The sequence below is a fragment of the Puma concolor genome, chromosome C1, assembly GCF_028749965.1.
Source record: "Puma concolor isolate L17-30 chromosome C1, mPumCon1.1.hap2, whole genome shotgun sequence".
Lineage (NCBI taxonomy): Eukaryota > Metazoa > Chordata > Mammalia > Carnivora > Felidae > Puma > Puma concolor.
Window position 1 is genome coordinate 59,612,095 of NC_141674.1, and position 22,235 is coordinate 59,634,329.

At 35.9% G+C, this 22,235-nt stretch overlaps 1 protein-coding gene across 1 annotated transcript in view; it reads right to left on the bottom strand.

Annotated features, from left to right (window-relative positions):
• The window catches only part of NEGR1 (neuronal growth regulator 1), an 862,121-nt gene that overhangs the window by 277,292 nt on the left and 562,594 nt on the right, over nucleotides 1-22,235 (bottom strand). Inside the window, exon 4 of the mRNA XM_086717279.1 lies at nucleotides 3,532-3,663. Coding sequence (XP_086573405.1) covers nucleotides 3,532-3,663 — 132 coding nt within the window. The remainder of the gene's footprint in view (nucleotides 1-3,531; nucleotides 3,664-22,235) is intronic.

Below are 22,235 nucleotides of genomic sequence, written 5' to 3' on the forward strand. Positions count from 1 at the left end.
CTAAAAATTTCTTCCTATCTATAGACTTTCTGTAAGTAATTCAAAATTTACTGATTTATTCAATTAATTGACTAATTCAATGTATAAAGTAAGTTAATTTTGCTAAACATTTCACTAAATTGTTGTTTAATCAAATTGAACAGAAGTCCGCATCAAAGTGCTATAGGTACAAAGTATGTGAGGTGTGGCAAATACGTTACTTATTGTATGTGTGTGATATATATAGTGTGATATATATGGTGATATACATATAGTAATATATACACAGTAAATGTGGCAGACATTTTGGATAAATAGTAAAATATGAAACATTTCTAACTTGAAGAGAACCTAAATCCCTTTCTCAAATTAACTTACCACATAACTGAATCTACCAGAGCTTATGAAAATTTATTACATTTCATCTTGAGCCCCATTTGGGAAAAGGGACAAAGTTTCTCTTCAAATTATAACTCACAAAGCTACTGCAATTCTATATGCACATCATATTGATTAATAACAGTGAAAAGAAGCGCTGCCTTCAACCTGGCACGATTCTATCTTCAGGGAATCCTCAGGTTATCAGGAGATGTGTGGTTTCGTGCTGGTAACATAGACCACTGTGCTCAATTTGGGGATTTGACAAACTAAAGTTTATTCAGTAGGCTTTGGCTAATTTCCTTTGGGAAATCATCTCAGTAAAATCCATAGATAGTGCTCAAATTTTGACTTTTAAAGGGACAAATTCACAAAATTAACACTTTCCAAACCTCTTCATAACCAGAAACATATGTGGGTATACCCTGACAGACCTATACGACTTAGAACTCGCTGGTATATGTGTGACATAACTGTTCCAAAGTAAGGCAAAACTTAGGTCTTGAACAGAAGTCTGAACACAACTCATCTCTTACATAAACTCTTGGTTCCACAGATGTACATCGAATTGATCAATCAGTATTAAACACAATTTTTCATAGCACATTTAGGAAAAAGGTAAGCTCTCAAAGGTATAATTTAGAAAGGAACAGAAGACAAAACTGATTGTTGAAAATCATTAAAAAGTCTTTTGGGTCCATTTTTAAAAAAGATATGAGCTATGTTAATATTATGTTGGCACCAATATTTCCATTTATGACCGTACTTTAACTGAAATTAATTCTTTAAGAAGATAGTCTGTAGTTATAACTTAAAAAATACCTCCTTAACTTTTTTTTTCCTACTTTCTTCTTTTCATTCCCGTTCTCCTTCTAAAATTTAATTAATGGTGATTAACAAAGTCTTCTTTCCTACCTATTATAACGGCAGCAAGCAAACCTCTGCCCTTCGCTGCAGAGGGAGAAATTCTTCGGTGCCTATTCTTCCGTGTCTGCACCCCACAAACCTACTGAAGCATCCTTTTTGGCTGATGGAACATCTCTAAGCCTCTGCTTCAAACTTTCTTGCTCCTGTCCCGTATTGAAAAACAATTCTCCATAAGTTACTTGTGTTTCTGCACATCTTGGAAGCAGAGACAATGAATGCTTTTGTTCTTGAGTATCTTTTCAAGAATGCTTGTACAGTGAACAATTGTGAAAGACAGAAGTAGTTCTCCCTATGGAGCAAACAGCAGGTTTGTTTACAGTCCAGGATAATAAAGATAATTTCTCCCTCTGCAGCAAAGGGCAGAGGTTTGCCTGCTGCCGTTATAAAAAAATCAAGTTTCCTAAGCTCAAGGAGCTTCAGCTATGACATAAACCCACTGCGTGTGTACGTGTCACCTGGCCGTCATCATATCACCCTGTAGTAACTGGAGCATGGGGAACTAATGCAAAAAATGACAATACTCTGGCTACTGTTATTACTGTGAGTAATAAACTGCCCTTTGTTTTCTGCCAGCGTCCGTGAAACTGTGGCCGATTTTTCACAGTTCTTGACATCTTGTTTCCCCAGTTTCTGTCCTTCTGCTTTATAAGATCTTCTCCACCCAGATCCCTTAGATGATGACTCATTTGTTTGCTATATCTTTCTTTCAATTCAGTTTCTCTCCACATTTCTGCCGCCTTAGTTGACCTTTCTGTCTAAGGTTCCCACTTCTCCAGGAAAAAAGAAGATCTGATTTAATGATAAGTGAGAATAAATTACAGGCAGAGGGATAAAAAGGATGAAAGAGAAAGTACGAATACAAAGGAAAGTGTAGGTTATACATGGACTATGGGCCCATGAGAACCCGTACGACAGCTGGGTTTTCAATTCTACTCCAATTTGAGACATCACTGTAGAGACCGATTATGTCTGGGGGCTGAGGAGCTGCATTACTGGGTGGGGTGCCCGTTCAGATAAATACAGTTAGTGATAAAATAATCATTATTTCTTCTTTCAGAGAGTTCCAGAGGAATGAGCAGTAGCTCTACACTTAGAAATTTACTAAATGTAGATTTCCAAGTCATGTACCCCACAGATTTTGATTCAGCTGAGTTGAGTGGGGGCCCTGAATTTTTCATTTTCAGTGAGTTTTTTGGTGAATCTGCTAAAGTTTGTCTACAGAACATTCTTTGAGAAACTCTGCCCCAGACACTGCCTCTTGATCTGGTATTACGCCTATTTTCTCAGTCTCAAAGAGATAGTTCAACCCCAAATATATAGATTAGTCAGTGACAAATGTTAGTTGATGGCAGTGATTTGCCCTGGCAGACACTCAATTGCCAGGTGTGTTTTGATAGTTATTTTTTGGCTCATGAAATTGAAAGATTCACATTAATATGAAAAAAAAACCTGCTTAAAGTGTTTTAGATTATATTTGGAATGATTCCTTCTTTTAATGAGGTATACATTATTAGCAATGGCTATATCCAGAAGAGTGTATACATAGAATAAAAAAAAAAAAAAGGAAGCTGTATCTTATCAATACCTTTGGTAAATACTATTATCCCAAAATTATTCTATTTGAGTAATTTAAATAATGTAAAAATTTTTGAAGGACTAAGGGGGTATTTTAGAAACGTACAGGCTATTTCAGTTATTACTATTGAGATCATAAGATATAAAATAGGATATTAGTGAAAAATATCTTAATCATTGTTTGAGATGCATTAAGAGAGGGTGAACCATGGCATTGGTAGCTCTGCAGGTATTTCTTAATATTCTAACTTTCTACTAATGATACACTCGGGAACATTCTTTATTCATTTTCTCAATATTTTTCAAACGAAATAGAATTAAACGACCCAAGTAATCGAAGTATCACAGCACTAGCTCTTCTCTTTGAGTACAGACCAACATACTTAATTTCCATTGGGTTTGATTGGGAGTTTCATGCTTCAATTTAACCAGAATACACCCAGGTGAAGCTCACGAGAAAGAAGAAAATGCCATGTGGGATTACTTGGGACAACTAATGTTACATAAAACAATTTGGTCAATCTTCTAACATGTCCACAGTTTCACTGTCAATAGGTGGTCTTTATCAATAACAGCACCTCTTAAAAAAACAGCAACATAAATTTCAGACAGTGTATTTCAGATGTTTATCTTTTCTTGAAAGTTATGCTGATAAAAGATGACAGGACTTACAGTTTACGACAACTTTTACTTTTTTCACGTCTGGGAATGACACATCATTTTCCGCACTGCATTCATATTCTCCAGCCTGGTCCCTTGTAATTCCATAAATGTCCAAATATTGTCCATTTTCAAATGGTTTTGCTACAAGAAAAAAAGTACAGCATGTTTAATTATAGCCGCCTGAGGCTTCATTCAAATAAAATAACAATCTCATGTCTTCCTATTAGATACTGCTGACAAAACAATCCCAAGTGAAACTGGGGAATTATTAAACCCTTTGTTCTCCTATGTTCAGAGGAAAAGTCAGAGAAAAAAGCAGAAACTGAACAAGGGATACTATAACAACTGTTTCCCCAGAACAGGATATACATGTGTTCTTTTTAATTGATTGTGGTCTCCTAACCTCGTCACACATCAAATAGAGCTCTGCACATTTCTGTAATTGAGTTCAACAACCTTCTAGCAGTGTAGATGAAATTCACTAATATGGCTTGGTACATATTGACTTTTATACAGTGTAAGCTAGCAACTTGACACTTAACCTAACTAAATGTTGCTTTTCTTTTGGGGAAATTTCATACTCATTCCCAAGGTTTCAAGCCAGATGGCTTGATAAGAGTATAGAAATACCTTAAACCATTGCCACATTTCAGTTTCCCAAAATTACTATTTTTTTATGAGAGGCACACTGCATATGCTATATATAACTGATATGATAAACCTCAGAAACAAGATATGATTCTCAAACTAAGGGTTAGGTAGTTATAAAAACTAAATTAGCTTTATTTTTTAATATTCTAGGAAAAACATTCTTATTTGACTAAAAATAGCACTAGAGTAAAAATATAAAAACATAATCACAGATAAAAAAATATGCAAATGAATGAAATTTGAAAAAAAAATACTCTTTTTTGAAATAATAGAATTTGTATTTGTTTGAAAGCAGAGACTCCTCAGGCAGGAAGGATCCTGATTATCAGAGATATGGCAGGGGAAGAATGGGCCTCTGTGAATTTCCAGAGGGGGGTCTCTTCTCCCTCCTTACACAGGTCTTGAAAAATCACATTTTACTGCATACCAAAGAGAATTGGAAAATCCCATTAAATGGTCTGTTTTGGGGGCGCCTGGGTGGCGCAGTCGGTTAAGCGTCCGACTTCAGCCAGGTCACGATCTCGCGGTCCGGGATGTCGAGCCCCGCGTCGGGCTCTGGGCTGATGGCTCAGAGCCTGGAGCCTGTTTCCGATTCTGTGTCTCCCTCTCTCTCTGCCCCTCCCCCGTTCATGCTCTGTCTCTCTCTGTCCCAAAAATAAGTAAATGTTGAAAAAAAAATTAAAAAAAAAAAATAAATAAATGGTCTGTTTTGAAAAGTCAACCTTATTTTTGTTTCCATCTTACTCTCTTGCCAAAATTACTATAAAGCTGTAGAAGTTAGAAAACTAGTAAGAAGATTCAGTTTTATAGGAATAAAGTATTCTGAAACTTAGGTATGGTGCTCCAAATCAAAAATCTTTATCAATTAACAAAAATGTTTTTCCTGTGGGCTCCCTTCTCTGGGCCTGTATTAGTCACTAAACTGTTTGCCGTCAGGTAAATATGACTTGGTTAATTGAAACCTGTACTATTTAGAATACATATGATTAAGTAATCTCTTCATTTATCTGGCTGACCCTAAGTTGTACACAGGGAAGAGTTATACTTCTAAGATGATAGTTGGCTGATATGCTATTTCAGGTATGCCGAGGTGAGTTTACAAAAGCAGCATGCGTCTTCAAATCCATATTCTTAAAATCTGATTTTATAAGTATCTTTTTAAAAATTTTTTTTAACATTTATTTTTGAGACAGAGAGAGACAGAGCATGAATGGGGGAGGGTCAGAGAGAGAGGGAGACAGAATCTGAAACAGGCTCCAGGCTCTGAGCAGTCAGCACAGAGCCTGACACGGGGCTCGAACCCACAGACAGTGAGATCGTGACCTGAGCCGAAGTCAGACACTTAACCGACTGAGCCACCCAGGCCCCCCTTTTATAAGTATTTTTTAGCTCAACCTAATGCCCTTGTATGACTCCATCCACTAATATAATATTTTCTATTCCTTCCTTTTTATCTTATTTTCACCCTTACAATGAAGATAATCTAGGTTTAAATGTGTCTATAAAAACTATTGAAACATAGGGAGGACAAAATCCTTATTCACATTCAAGAATTTTTTTTCTTTTTTTAAAATCTTTTTTAGTCTTTATTTTTGAGAGACAGAGAGGGAAAGGGAGGGAGACAGTGTGAGTGGGGGAGGGGCAGAGAGAGAGGGAGACACAGAATCTGAAGCAGGCTCCAGGCTCTGAGCTGTCAGCACAGAGCCTGACGCGGGGCCTGAACTCACGAACTGCAAGATCATGACCTGAGCTGAAGTCAGACAGTTAACCGATTGAGCCACCCAGGCGCCCACATTCAAGAATTTTTAAAGTATAACTTGAATTATAAAGTAAGGGATATTAAATGAAAATTAAAGTATGGGTAAAATTGATATATTATACCATAATTAAATAACTTAGTTGGCCAGTAAAAAATGAAGACAATCATGTATAAAAAGGTAAAAAAAAAAATTGTGAAACTTTTTAAAAACAAATTTAAAAGGGTCTAACTTATTTTCAATATTAAAGTGTTACATGAATATTCCTATTTCACATCTATTGACTGTTCATCCCTGGGATATATATCTATAGTCAGTGGTCTGAAAACATCATTGAAAGATAGCTTTCAACTTTGAATTTCTGATAGGGATCACAGGCTGGGATAGGTCCTTCTAGCCTGCTGTCTCCTTAGACGTTTCATCTTTCTGCTGCCAGGATACTTTATCTTCCAATTCACCCTGATAACTTCTCATCTTTCAGGTCTCTGAATAAGCAATATTTCCTCATAGAAACCTTTCCTGATTTAGTCACTACTCAAGCTAATAGTTCCATGTTACATACTTTCAAAAACAAAACAAAAAATCCTGCACTAATATTATGTGGCAAATACATGCTTGCTATTGTTTACTTAATTATTAGGAACTCTTAAATTAATTCTGTTTTTGTTATATTATAAGTTCTGTGATATAAAAGGCTACATCTTATTCCATGTTTAATATGGGCTTTGTGATATTTGTTGACTATATCATTAATGAAAGATAACATGATAGAAAGTCCATAAAATATAACATTTCATTTTCTCTACCTTCTCCAGCAGATTAATTTTCTTACTCCAATAATTATTAACCATGACACCAGCAATAAAAATAATAATATTTACCTGTTATTTATCCTTTATTATGTGTACAGTACCATGATAAATGCTTTTCATTATGAATTCCTCAGTTAACCTTAGATACGTATATCAGGTAGATTCTGTTATGTGGAATAAAACTCTATATGGTTAAAGACGTTAAATATCTTGTTAATGGACCTAGTGACAGATATGAAATTCAGAATTCCAAAACCTACGTGCCTGATCTGTATCCCACTGAAATGCTGCATTAATTTTTTCATTTGTAAATGGTAATAATGAAAATGCTTAGTGTAGAACTAAATTAGGGCATGTGTGTGTTGTCCTTCCTCTTAGAACTATAAAGCACTATCTGGATGCTAATTTAATTTTTGAATCATTAGTTTTCCTTGTATTACTTTTCCGTAGCTGCCATAACAAAAGACCACAAATTTACTTGTTTAAAACCATATGAGTTTATTATTTTCTGTAGAGTAGAAGTCCGGCACAGGTCTATAGTAATTGGAATAAAGGATCTTCCAAAAACATTCATGTCCTCAGCATTTGGGTCTGTGACTCTACTAGGTTTCATGCACAAAGGGACTTTGAAAATGTGTTAAGTACCTTGAGATAAAGAGACTATAATGGATGGCTAAGTCTAATCACATGAGTCTTTAAGTGTAGCAGGTGGAAGGGTGGGTCAGTGAGATGTGACATGAGAGGACACTAGTGCTGACTTTGAAGTTGGAGAAAGTGGAACATGAGCAAAGGAAAACTCTGTCCTCTGGAAACTGGAAATGGCTCTCAGCTGACAGCAAAAAATTGATTCTCTAGAGCTGAAAAAAAAAAAAAACACATCCCGTCAATACTTTGCTTTTAATCCAGTGAGATCCAGATTTCTGAACCATAAAGGTATAAAAGAGAAGTGTTTTAAGCCACTAATTTTGTAGTGATTTGTTATAGCAACAATATAAAACTCAAATAGGGTCTCCTTGGACTAAAATCAAAGTGTCAGCAGTGCAGGATCCCTTTCTGGAGGCTCGTTTGCTCATTTAGGTTGTTGGGAGAATTAAGTTTCTTGCTCATGGTACTGAGATTCTCATTTCCTTGGTGGAGGGCTATTCCTAGCTTCAAGGGGCTCCCTCATTCCTTGGCTCATAGCCCCTTCCAAGCCAGCATATGGTGGGTCAAGTCTTCTTCCCTTTTGAATGCCCACTGCTTCTTCTCCAGTTGCATCTCTCTGAACAGCTCTTCTGCCTTACTCTTCTAGTTTTAAGGACTCATGTGATTAAACTGAGTCCATCTGCCCAATCCAAGATAATCTTCTCATCTCTAGTTCTTAACTTCAATCACATCTGCAAAGTCTCTTTACTATGTACGGTAATGTAGTCACGGGTTCCAGGGATTGGGACATGGACATCTCTGGGGGCCTTTATTCCACCTACCACACTTCTTCATTAGACTCTGCAATTATTTTGCACATACAAATTGTGATTTGCCTATAATTTCCAAAGATAGCGGGAAAAGAAAATGTATGGTCAAATTGATAAAGTTGCTGAGCTCATTACTACCTCTGAAAAATATGAGTGAAGTTCAGAAAAATAAACTTAATTAAGACATTCCTTTGGAAGCAAATAATTTTCAGGAGAATGTACTGCAAATCTAACAGGGAATGTGATTCAGGGGTGTTGTTAGAGCACAAAAGTAGTGGGGTTTGAAGAAGCAATGAGAGGAGGGTGTATGGGCAGATAAATTATAGAAGCTGCCTACTGAAATGACTGCAACAGAGGTTTCAGAAGCAAACAAAACCCCGGAAATAAAAACTCAGCGTTTTGATTTGTTTTGTTGCATATTTATGCATATTTAGTACCAGACAGTACTAAAGGAAAGTTCTTAAGTCAGCTCACAATAGTTTCCTTTCTTCCTGCCTGGCTTCTCTCCTTCCATTCAAATGACATTATTTGTGCCAAGATCACTGACCAGTGGACAAAACTGTTTCCATTTCAAAGAGCTTATCATTTATTATGGAAACAAAAGTATAAGCAGGCAATTTCAGTAAAGTAATAATAGTAAATATATTTGAAGTAAATATAGATGCTATGCTGTTATAATTGTGCTGTTAAAGCTTCAAGAAAAAATTGGAAAAATTTGGTCAGGTGAAAATAATTGTAGTGCTACAGGTAAAAATGTAACAAATTTGAATATTTTAATATTTTTTTACATTTATTTATTTTTGAGAAACAGAGTGAGACAAAGCATGAGTGGGGGAGGGGGCAGAGAGAGAAGGAGACACAGAATCTGAAGCAGGCTCCAGGCTCTGAGCAAGCGGTCAGCACAGAGCCTGATGTGGGGCTAGAACCCATGAACTGCGAGATCATAACCTGAGCTGAAGTTGGATGCTCAATTGACTGAGCCACCCAGGTGTCCCACAAATTTGAATATTTTAAAATATTGAATTAAAAAATAACTCTGGAATTCTGCTTCCACGTACATTTAGGAACAAAAATCAGACCTACCTTCTTGCCATAAACCACTAGAAAAATGGGTAAAATACATAAAACATCTTTCAGACATTAGACAAGAGGCGACACAAGACTGATCCCAGAAGCAAATAAGGTGAGCCCCAAATTGATCTCCATAACTTGTATACATAGGCAATTTTCAGACCCTAGACTTAAGAGAACTTTTTGAAAACCAGAGCCTAGTAATATTGAGTTGAGTGAAGAAAGACTGAAGTTCCAGCAGGCCACGGGAGCTGGATCTAGTGGTAAAGAGTTCTGAAGAGAAGTAACATATAGGGACAAAAAAACACAACACAACACAACACAACAACAACAACAACAACAACAACAACAAAACACTAGAGAAATCAACATGTGCTTCCTTGTCTTTACTTCAGACTAGGCTGTACATGCATTGGGAGAAATCTCAAAACATTTGAAAAAAATAACTGGAGATTTTGGAAGTTGTGGGAATAATAAAGAGTGAAAATCAGTTAAATTAAAAATGGACAATTAATAGAGAGAATTAATGAAACCAAAAGCTACTCTTTCAAAAAAATTCATTGAAATGTACGAAACTTAGACTGATAAAGAATAAAAAGAAAGACAACACAAATTTCAAGTTTCAGAGATGAAAAAGAGAACATTGCTATGGTTATAAGAACGACTGAATGGCCACTAAGCAAATATTAAGAAAAACTACCTACCATTTAACTCAACAATTTCAATTAAATGGGCAAATTCCTTGAAAGGCACAAAAATTGAAACTGATTTAGAAGAAATAGTAAATCTGAATATTCAATATATATCCAATAATAAGAAATTGAATTTGTAATTTATAAAATTACCAACAAAGAAAACTAAAGGGTCATGTTTATTAAGACTGTAAGAAAGAGGGGCACCTGGTGGTTCAGTCAGTTGAACGTTGGAACTGTTGATTTTGGCTCAGGTCATGATCTCAAAGTTTTGACATGGAGCCCTGCATGGGGCTCCCTGCTGAGCATGGAGCCTCCTTCGGATTCTCTCTCTCTCTCTCTCTCTCTGTCTCTCTCTCTTCCCCCTCTCCCCCTCCCCACTTGCATTGTCTCTGTCTCGCTCAAAATAAATAAATAAACATTAAAAAAATTTTAAGAAAGAATACCATATATACAAATTCTTTCTGAAATGGAGGAGGAGGAAATCTCCTAATTCATTTTATGAGGCTAGCATTACCCTTAATGTCTAAACTAAAGATGTCAAAAGAAAGAAAAAAAAACCCTCATAAGCATAGACACAAAGATACTTTATCAAATATTGAGTAAACAAATCCAGTAATATTTAAAAATGATAAAACATCACAACCAAATATGGTTCATCCCAGGATTGAAAGGCTGGTTGTACAACTGAAAAAAATTAAACAATGTAATTCACCATATTAAGAACAACAACAAAAATATGAGTATCTCTAGATGCAGATAAATCATTGAAAAAATCAGTATTCATTTATGAAATAAAAAGTTTCTGGAAACTGAGAATTGAATGATACTTTCTCAGCCTAACAAAAACTTCTGTGAAAACCCGATGTCTGACCTCATATTTTATGATATAAGGGTAAATAGTTTCCCATCCAAAATGAGAGGCAAGGCAAGACTGTCCACTCTGATCCATATCTCACGTCTTTATAGAGAAAGTAACTCAACAATCACCATTGCCCTAAATGTGAATCACAAAACTATAAATATTCTAGAAAAAAACAAAGGAGAGAATCTTGGGCTAAGCGTACTTAGATATGATACTAATAACACAAGCCATATAAGAAGGTGTTGATAAACTGAATTTCATCAAAAGTAAACAATGTTTGCTGTGCAAAAAACACCATTAATTAATTGAAACCCACATAATGGGTGAAAACATTGTAAATTACATATTAGAGAACTTGTATCCAAAATATACAGGGACTCTCCAAACTCAGTAAAAACATACAATCTAATAAAGAAATGGACAAAAAATTTAAACAGATACATTATTGAATAAAAATACTTAGATAGTAAATAGGTATGTCAAAAGATAATGAACATTATTAGTCATTAAGAATGTTAGGAAAAGCGGAGCACCTGGGTGGCTCAGTCCGTTAACCCTCAGACTTCAGCTCAGGACATGATCTCAGGGTCTGTGAGTTCAAGCCTACCTGTTGGGCTCTGTGCTGATAGCTCAGAGCCTAGAGCCTGCTTCAGATTCTGTGTCTCCCTCGCTCTCTGCCCCTCCCCCACTCAAACACTGTTTCTCTCTCTCTCTCAAAAACAAATAAACATTTAAAAAATTTAAAAAAATGAATGTTAGGAAAAAAATCAAAATGACATTTTGCTATATATGTATTAGAATGGCTTCAAACAAACAAACACTGATTAGTGCTGACAGAAGCAGGGTACCTGGAGCTCTCCTATATTGCTGGTGGGATTATAAAATAATATAGTCCTTTTGGAAAACAGTTTACCAATTTTGCATAAAATTAAACATGCATTTTACTATGTTACTTAGCAATCTCAATCCTAAAAAAATGCAAACTTATGTTTACACAAAAATTTGCATACAAATGTTTATATTAGTTTTACCAACAATTACTAAAACGTGAAAACAACCCAAAAGTCACTTTAACCAGTGAATGAGTAAACAAACTGGGGAACATCCATATAGTGCAATACCATTTGCCAATCAAATTATTCATATATACATAACACGGATGGATCTCAAACACATTTTACCAAATGAAAGACACTAGGGTCAGGTGGTTACATGTATGGTTTCATGTATAAGACATTCTAGAAACAACAAAGCTGTAAAGGCAAAGAACAGATCAGTTTTTGCCAGGGTTCGGAGAGGGGAGGGTGGTTGACTACAGGAGTTTGGAATTTCTTAGTCATGAAACTGCTCTGCATCTTGACTGTGGGTATGGCTATATGAAGATGCATTTGTCAAAACCCATAGAATTTTTGTACTGCAAGAAGTGATTATTTTATGTAAATTTAAAGACAAAAGCATATTGATATTCTACTACACATCCACTAAAATGGTCCAATTAAAAAAGATTTGCAATCCCAAACATTTGTGAGCAGGTAGAGCATATAACACAGCTCTCTCTTAGGAACTCACATCAAAATCCCTCTTTTCCAGTCCTTTCAGTCCTACAGAGAAGGAGAGAGTTCTACGAATATTCTAATTTGGTTCTTGGTTAATCACATTTTAGAAGTTCCATAGAGGTGATGTGAATTACACCTCATTTTGCTATCTGTTGCCTTAGGATTTCAGCTGAAGGTTCCATTTTAGCATCTTATTATATTAGCTTTGTGACCTAGGGCTTTCTGTGAATAATATACTCTCTACTCTAAGGTCTGGCCAGAGAATAGAACTTTGACTTCTGTGGTGTTTAATTATTATTACAAGTTCACATACAGAAATAGTATTCATAAAAGATTACCTGAAGGAAATCCATTCATTTCTTTAGCTATTTAAAAATTTTCTTTTCAGAGTAAGTTGGTATATTAAAAAAACTGTACACTCTCACTACTTTATTTTGATTCCTATTGAATTTCCTTTACAAGAACTTGCTTTGGTGTTACTGCACCCATCCTCATTGACGGACATTATAAGAAAGGCCATAAGAAACTTCCTATTACATTTTTATCAGAAAAGTTACTGAGGCCCTGCTGCTATAATCAATGTATTGACTTTCTGAGTACCCATGAGAGAAAGTCTTTGTGCCTCTTAGTACCAGGAAAGGCTCTGCTTCTGACATCCTAATTTGCTTTGATATTATGATCCATGATCTTATAAACTGTTTCTCTTTTTTTCAAGGAAGCTAGGAAATTTCAAGCCAAGATAAAGGAAAATATACTTTTGATGTCTCTATGTCTAATGGTGTTTTGAGGATCATTACATAATATGTAGGCAGATCAGGATATCCAAAGCTATTTGGAAAATAGCTATATTACATATAATGGAACAGAACTGTGTTAAAATCAAATAGATTAGATGATTTCCTATGGGATATTACCATATCTTACTTTGTGTACAAGCAGAAATGTTTGCCCAGCATTCAGAAAACAAAGAAGCATGGTGTCTAATAGGAAGGCTATAATAATTAGAACACCACTTAGAGATCATCAAAGAGCACTTAAGTGACTAATCATGGTGATGCTTCTCAAAGTCATTTTGCATTTTGAGGAAGTAGACATATACCCATACCTATTGCAAAATGTGTTCATATGGATGGTCATATAAAAAAAGAAGAAAGAAAAAAATATATTTTATGACAATAATAGAGAGGGAAGTAATTAAGAATGTGGGCTTTGGAGTAGTAAATGCACTAGGTTTAGTGTGATCTGGGTCAACATTTTTAACCTTTCTCGGGGTCAGTTCTGTCATATGAACAAAGAAAACAATATCAGCTTCATAACACTATTATGAGCACTGAATGCAAAAATATGTATAAAGCCCTGTGCAAAATCCTAATAAAATTAAAATGAACATTTTTATTGATAAAATTAATGAAAATAAAACTGAAAATACGATGTATTGTTCAATGCCTATAGTGTTTGTATTGAAGAAGTAAAAATTATGTTGTCAAATCTCGTAACATAACTTGATTTTGTTAAACCAAACCCTTCAGAGCCTGAAATGCACTTTAATAGTTTAAAGTAAAAGAAACAACTCATATGCCTATCCCTATCAGGAAGGGATGTTATTCATTCAGTAGAGCACTAACAAAGGCTTTCTAACTGCCATCACACCATTTGGATTAGGTGACTATTTTTCTGGCCTCTCTATATTTGGCAGTTTGAGATGCATTTTCCCTGGAAAATAGTGATTCAATCTGCAATGGCAAGTTTAGTCATTGTTTTTCATTTCTGCATTTAAACGGGGTAGGGGGGTGGGGTGGGGAAGTGAGATAACAAAATTTACATTATCCTGGGGAAGAATTACCCTTCTATCTCCTTTCCAGCCCCACCCTTAACACACATACTTTCTTCCAGAGGGGTAATTACAAAAAGGGAGTGCTTGCAAAAGGAACCGGCTGTTGTTGTTTACAGGTTGTTTGTAGCTAGGCTCTGTTCTGACCAGCTTGAATCCATTACTTGCTATGTATTATTTACGTCTCTATGAACGGAGCCATATGTTACTGGCCTACACCATGTGAAACCTCTATTATGTTCCATTTGAAAGTATTGTAACTTACCTGAATGAACTCGTCAACATATGCTATAGTCTAATAAAACTGTCTTCTCCAAGTGACAATAGCTGCAGTTACAGAAGATTCAACTGGGTATCAGGAAATACTGCTTACGCTTCCACTGTGCCTGTAACTCACTGTATGGCTGTATATGTCCTTCAACATATTTGTTCCTTAGTTTTGCATCGTGCAAAATAGAAATTGTTTTGTTCCTAGTATTACTCTTATTGAGTCAACTCCAGTTATGGACACTGTTTTGTCATCTGAAACAGCCCAGTGCCTATGTAGATCTGTAGAGCTAATCCTAATTATGTGCCATCACTCTATTATATTTTAAAATACATCATCACTCATATATTTAATATACATATAAAACTTAAAAAATGTACATTTTAATATTTTCATCAAGGACAAAGATTTAATCTACCATTACTTTTTAAAGCTGCACTTCATATCAAATAGTACTTTGTTCCAGAAAAAAAAAAAAAATCTTCAATAAATGCCTTTTGACTAACATTGTTGCATACTATGGGCTGAATTGTGTAACCCCAAAGAGTCATACGTATGTTCTGCAGTGCTTCAGGATGTGATCACATTTGCAGATAGGGTCGTTAAAGCAGAAAGTAAGTTAAAGTGGGGGGGGGGGGCCTTAATCCAATATGACTGGTATTTTATAAAATGAAGAAATTTGGATATAGGCATGCACAGAGGGAAGATGCTGTGAAGCCACCCGCGAGAAGATGGCCATCTACCAGCCAAGGAGAGAGGCTGGGAACAGACCCTTCTTCGAAGCCTCAGAACCTTCGGAAGGAACCACCTGTCAGCACCTTGACTGGGGACTGTGAGCCTCTAGACCTGTGAGAGTATATATTTCTGTTGCTTGCGCCATATAGTTTGAGGTACTGTGTTATGGTAGCCCTAGCAATCTAGTACAGATGGTATATGAAGACAGAAACGGCAGATCTTGTCTGTTCAGGGACACTAACTATATTTAAAATGCTTGAAATTTGACATATGGCCTCTTATTATTGGTTGACTTTTCATTCCAACTTTTACAAATTCTAAATGTTCATTTCTGTTATTTATACAGCACATAAGGTATCACAGGGTATATATAAAACCTGTCACTAAAAAAAAAATACATTCTATTATTTTTGTAAAAAAAAAAAAAAACAAAGGAAAAAAAACAGCTGTGGCATGTGAAAAAAAATCAAAGCAGTAATCCTTTCATTATTTCTTTTCTGTCCCCTTTATATGCTTCTCTCTGTCTATTCTTATACTCTATTCTCTTCCCAGTAAACTAGGTATCTCTTTCTGTATGCTTAAGAGTAGGCCTATTTGTACCAATCCCTTGATCTCTCTTACAGGACTTCAGGAAAAAAAAAAATCCGTAAGATTTTCTGTTACGAGCAAAAAAATACTTCTTACCTCATATTTGAGATTGGTGCTGGGAAAAGGGATAAAGTAAGAATTTGTGTTACAAGGTACTTTAGAAAAGAGTTTGAGATAGTAAAATTGTGCCACCGTCTGGGGAAAGAGTTCTAAAATCCTTCATAGTTTTGCCCCAAACACATTACACCTTTGCTTTCTGCAAAAGTATCATTTCGGCCAGACTTTCTTGAAATGAACCAACATGATGACACATAAGGCTTAATGAGAGGTTTTGTTCTTAACTCCCTACTCTCCCTATAGCCATGAACTTAGAAAATTAAGGAATTCAAAAGTTCTGGCTTATTAGTACATATAAATGTTCATTACATTTCTTAAGTTAAAGAATGAGAGGTAATTGGATGAAAGAATGACAGAACGAAGCAAGAATGAATATACAAAGTAATGAATTACCTGGCTTTTCCGGAGTTTGACCATCATTGCCTCTTCCCCCCACCCCAATGCCTTCTGCCCTCTTCTTGGTGGATCTGGAATTAATATCAAAAAATAGAAGCAAAGCAATTGCTACCATCATCTTCTGAAGATTTCAGGCTACCAGTGATGGAGAAACCTTCTATCAACATTGCATTCCCATATCTTTCCAACATCTGGGAAGACTAAGTAGACCCTGCTAATTTTGAAATGTCAAGACCAAAGCAAGAAAGGCAAAAACTTTACAGTGCTTAGGATTCAAAAATTTCTAGTGATACAAAATATAATATCATGAACCCTAAGGGAGCATGTGCTCAACATGATGACTATACCTCATGTAGTACCTGTTCACTAAGAAGAAGAAAGCTAAGCTGAAAAGGTCATTGTGATAAAGGTACATGATGGGATACAATCATTCTCCTTTTGATTTTTAGATATTACTCTATGACTATAAGAGAAAATAAGAAGAAACTGACAAGTAAATTGAAGAAAAAATGAATGCAAAGATGATAGATCTCCAGTAGCAATTAAATGTGTTTTTTTTTTAAACAAATAAAGCAAGTGTTTCTATTGTATAATATTGTGACAGTATATGGAGAAATATATTGGTTGGTGATCGGAATATATTGGCTCAGTATAAGTGACACAATCTATTGACTCTATCGGTGCTACCTCTATGCAATAGGAGGAAAATAAAACTTCTCTAAAGCCATAAATGCCTGTGTCTACACAGCTAAATCAGAGAGAAGTGTATAAATCAGCCATGCATATATATGGTGAAATGCTATAATGGGCACCAAAAGCTTTGCCAATTATCAAACATATCCACTGCTGGTTTTCCTCATGCCTAAAGTTCCTGCTACTATTAATTATCCTTTTAGTTGAACACTTTTGTACCCCTAGAAACTCTTGCTTAAAATGCAAACACTTAACTAAGAAGTAAAACATATAAACCTATCGGTACCTATTTCTTTAAGGGGCCTAATGTCAATCAAGTCCTCACACTACCTCCCTGTAAGTCTAAGCAAATTACCTTACGTAATTTCAACAGCCATGATTTTAGTCTTTGGTACGTTTGTCATACCAAAGCAACTACTAGAGAGAGAGGGAGATGTTAGGCAAAATAAAGTAGATTCAGGTTTTGTTCATTTGTTTGTTTAAGAAAGCTACTAGATAGATGCTTTCATGACTTCGGAATGTCTGCTTTGGTCATAATCTGCCTAAATGTGAGCACCATCATTCACAATTCTTGCTTTCTGTGAACTCGTTCCCTGCAGGAAATCAACGGCTAAAACTACTGCCTTTATTTGGAACAGTGAGGTCAACAGTCATTTCTTCAGAGAAAACATCAGCTAGCACTGCAATAGCCTTCCAAATATAACAGGTGGAAGCGAGTCAGATTAGATAAAAGTGTTAATTTATTTATAGCACAACGGAGGAGAAATCACAGATGCAATAAGTTTGCACATTTAAACACAAATCATTGACCCTGACAGAGATTTAGGAAAGTAGATTTATTTCCAAGCTATGAACAGAATTTTACTAAAAAATCATGCTTGGCAGCTTTCCTTCCCTGAAGATTTCTGGTATTCATTCACTTTTCTTTTTTAAAACTTATATAGAAAGTTGATTCCCATCCTGTAGTCTCAAACATACTCTGGGGAAAACATGCCTTCAGCTGACGATGGGGGTCATTTGCAGAAATACTCCGCAAGTCATATAGAATGCTTTCAAAGGAAGCATTCAATGGCATTCAGTCACTCAGTAAATACTTATTGACAAAACATTCTGTGCCAGCCATTACTCTAAGAGCTGGGAATATAAAGATGAACCACACACCTAACATTCCTGTTCCCATTGGACTTTCAGTCTATCAAAGTTTTAAAAAAAAAAAAAGATAAAACTAAATACAGAAGAGAATATTAGATAATTTATATATGATGAGCATGGAATTAAAATGGAGTAAATTTAGCACTGCTGATATTTGGACCCATATGATTCCTTGTGTGAGAAGGTGCTGTCCTGTCTCCTGTAAGACAGTTAGGGCCTCTCCAGCCTCTATCCACTAGGTACCCTCTCTCCAAAATTTTCCCATGTTTCCAAATGTCCTTCGGGGTGGTCATGTTATCTCTAGTTGAGAACCACAGAAGTAGAGTGACATAATAGAGACTGCCTAGTCACTGGATGAGTGGGATTTGATGGTCTCAAAAGGCCATTTAAGCTGAGACCTTAATATCATAGAGGACGATCCATGTAAAGACTCAGGAGAGAATGATCCAGGCACAGGGAATGGTTACTGTAACAGCTCCAAGGCAGGAACAAGAAGGGGAAGGTTTGAGGGACAGAAAGAAGGCCAGTAAGGGGAAGAGAAGTGTGAGATGAGAATGGAGAATAGAAGTTCACATATGGTTTTTCTACAGGTAAGGAGTTTTTATTTTATTCTAAGTATACTGAGGTACCATTGGAGGGGTTTTATCAATGAAGTGATATTAGCTGCTGATGGTTTAATCTCTCTGACTTTTGTCTGGAAAATGAATTGAGTAGGGATAAGTAGAAGACAGAAGACTACTTAGGAGGTAATAATTGTAGAAACTGAGGTGATAATGGTTTCAATTATCTGCAAACATAATCTTTTTAATATAAGATTATAAGGAAGCATGATTGGCATTTATACATTTTACATGTTTGTTTTCTTCTCATACCCTTTTCCTGCACATAGACCATCTATTCTCTTTCCTATCTTCAGACACACAATAGATCGACCTATTTTCATAAATATAATACACAACTAATTTTGCATTCATTAATTCACTTATACATTTCTTTTATTAATTATTTACTGGATAAAATTAAGCTGCATTAAGGGATTTAAGATATAAAATATGATCTCTGCCATTAGGAGCTTACTTTTCACTAGTATAACTTTCCATGACAATATATTATGCCTATAATTTTTGTTTACTACAGTCCAAAAGATCTTTTAGAATTTGCTTATCTTATCTGTATGACAACAACACAGAATAATGGGAATAGCCATTAAAGTTAGATTTTTTTTTTTAACTAGCTGTGGGCAAATATTTTTAACATTGCTTGATTTATTTCATTAGCTATAAAACAAGGAACTAAATATTTTGCATGGTATTGTATCGATTATGAGAAAAAAACTGGTCATTTAATGCATATTTTATTTTTATCTTTAACAACTTTAGTCAGATATAACTGTCATGTAATAAACCACACACATTTAAATATAATTGTGTAAGTTTTAACATATGAATAGAACTTCTAAACCATCACCACAATCAATAATGAACATATCCACTGCCCTAAAAAATTGTCTCATGAGCCTTTGTAATCCTTCCCTCCAGCTCCCCTATCCCCCATACTCCAACATCCAGGCAACCACAACTTGTGTCATCATACATTAGTTTGTATTTCCTAGTATTTTATATAAATAGAATCATACTCTTGCTTGCATAGTTTCTGACAAAAAAAAATGCAGTCCTTGTCTTTGTTCCTCCATTTATACTGTATCCTTTTTCTTTGGCTGCTATTAGAATGTTTCTCTCTTTTTGCTGGTTTTTAGCAATTTGTTTATGATGTTCCTTGGGATAGTTATTTATTTTCATCTTTCTTGGGCTTGAATTTCATTGAACTTTGGTCTCTGGGCATGGTATCATAGAAAGATTGTTGTCCTCAGTTACTAGCAGAGCTCCTAAAAACCCTTGCAATTTCCTGAGTGATACAGGTGACAGGAGCATCTTCTGTTCTCATGAACTGACTTTTGGTGGGCCCCTGTATTTCCTCAGGTTGGGAATTGGTCATCAGAAAGTCCAAAAATTGATTAGAAGTTTGATACTTTTCACTCCATCCCCCAGTCTCTTTCTAGGGGAAAGGGGCTGGAAATTGAATTAGGGGCGCCTAGGTCGCATTGGACTTTGGCTCAGGTCATAATCTCATGGTTTGTGGGTTCGAGACCCATGTCAGGTTCTGTGCTGACGGCTCAGAGCCCAGAGCCTGCTTCAGATTCTGTGTGTGTGTCTCTCACTTTGTCCCTCCCCACTCATGCTTGCTCGTTTGCTCTCTCTCTCTCTCTCTCTCAAAAATAAACATTTTAAAAAAAGGAAATTGAATTAATCATCAATGGCCAATGATTTAATCAATCACACTCACATAATGAACATCTCATGAAAACCCCTAGTTGATGGGGTTTAGAGAGCTTCCAGGTTTGTGAGTGCATCCATATGGTGGTGTACCCAAACTCCATGGGGACACAAGCTCCTGTGCTCAGGACTTTTCTGGATCATGCCCAATGTACCTCTTTATCTGGCTGTTCATCTGATTCCTCTATAACAAACCAGTAAATATAGGTATAGTTCATCACTAAATTTTGCAAGTTGTTCTAACAAATTTTGAATCCAAGGAGGAGTGTATTAGAACCCCCGATTATAGCCAGTCATTTATAAGTGTTGGTGGCCTCAGACTTGTGACTGGTATCTGCAGTGGTGAGGAGGGGGCAGTCTTGTAAGACTGAGCCCTAAACTTGTATGAGCTGACACTAACTCCAAGTAAACAGTGTCAGAATTGAGTTGTTGCGCATCCAGTCAGAAAACTGGATAAGTGGTGTTGCACAAGACACCAGTTATTTGGTGTGAGGAGGACAATGAAAACTTCTGAGTTTATAGCTTTTACCAAATTTAGGAAATTTTCCATAAGGCTCTCAATCTCTTAAAAAATATTCTTCTCTCCTCTCCTTTGGGGAATCCAGTTACATAAAGATTAGGCTGTTTGAAGCTATCCCATAGCTTACTGGTCCTATCTTCATTTTAAGAATTCTCTTTTCCCTGTTTCATTTTGGATAGTTTCTATGGCTATATATTAAATTGAATACATACTTTCTTATAACATCTAATCTACTTTTATTAATTTTTTAATATTTGTTTATTCTTGAGAGAGAGAAAGAGAGAGAGACAGAGTATTAGCAGGGGAGGGGAAGAGAGAGAGGAAGACACAGAATCCGAAGCAGGCTCCAGGCTCCGAGCTGTCAGCACAGAGCTGCAAGCGGGGCTCCAACTCATGAACTGACAGATCATGACCTGAGCCGAAGTCAGATGCTTAACCGACTGAGTCACCCAGGAGCCCCAAATCTACTTTTAATTGCACCTAACTTTTTTTTCATTTTCCACATGATACATTATAATTTTAGTCTTAGAAGTTCATTTAGAATCCTTTAAGCCTATGAACAGATAGATAGAATGACCAAATAAGGCATTAAAACAGTTTTCATATCTGTATTCTATATGTGTAAAAGAGTATCTATCATCTATCTATCTATCTATCTATCTATCTATCTATCTATCTATCTGTCTATCATCTATCTAACATTTGTGTAAGATCAGTTTTAATGAACTGATTTATCTCCTCATTATGGGTTATATTTTCCTGCTTATTTGCCTGCCAGGTAATTTTTCAACAAGTAGAATACACTGTCAATTTTACTTAATTGATTAGTGGATACTTTTGTATTTCTATAAAGATCTTGAGTCTTGTTCTCGGATGTATTTAAGTTACTTGAAAATGCTTTGATTTTTTCTAGTCTTTTAATAAATATTTTTTAGGTGGGACCAGCACAGTGCTCAGTCTAGGGCTAATTATTCTCACATTATTTCAGGCACTGTTACCTTTAGTTCTTTTGGGTGATTCTTTCCCCAGTCTGTCTCTTGAGTTTCTCAATGTGCAGATCTCAAGTTTCCTCTTCTCTCTCTCTCCCTCCCTCCCACCTCCTCTCTCTCTACCCCCTCCTTCCCTTCTCAGCTTCCAGTTTTGGGTCTCTGTCTTGTTGAATCTCACCATCTCGCTTTCCCTGGGCTTTCCACTTCATCTTCTCACCTCTATGCATCAGTCA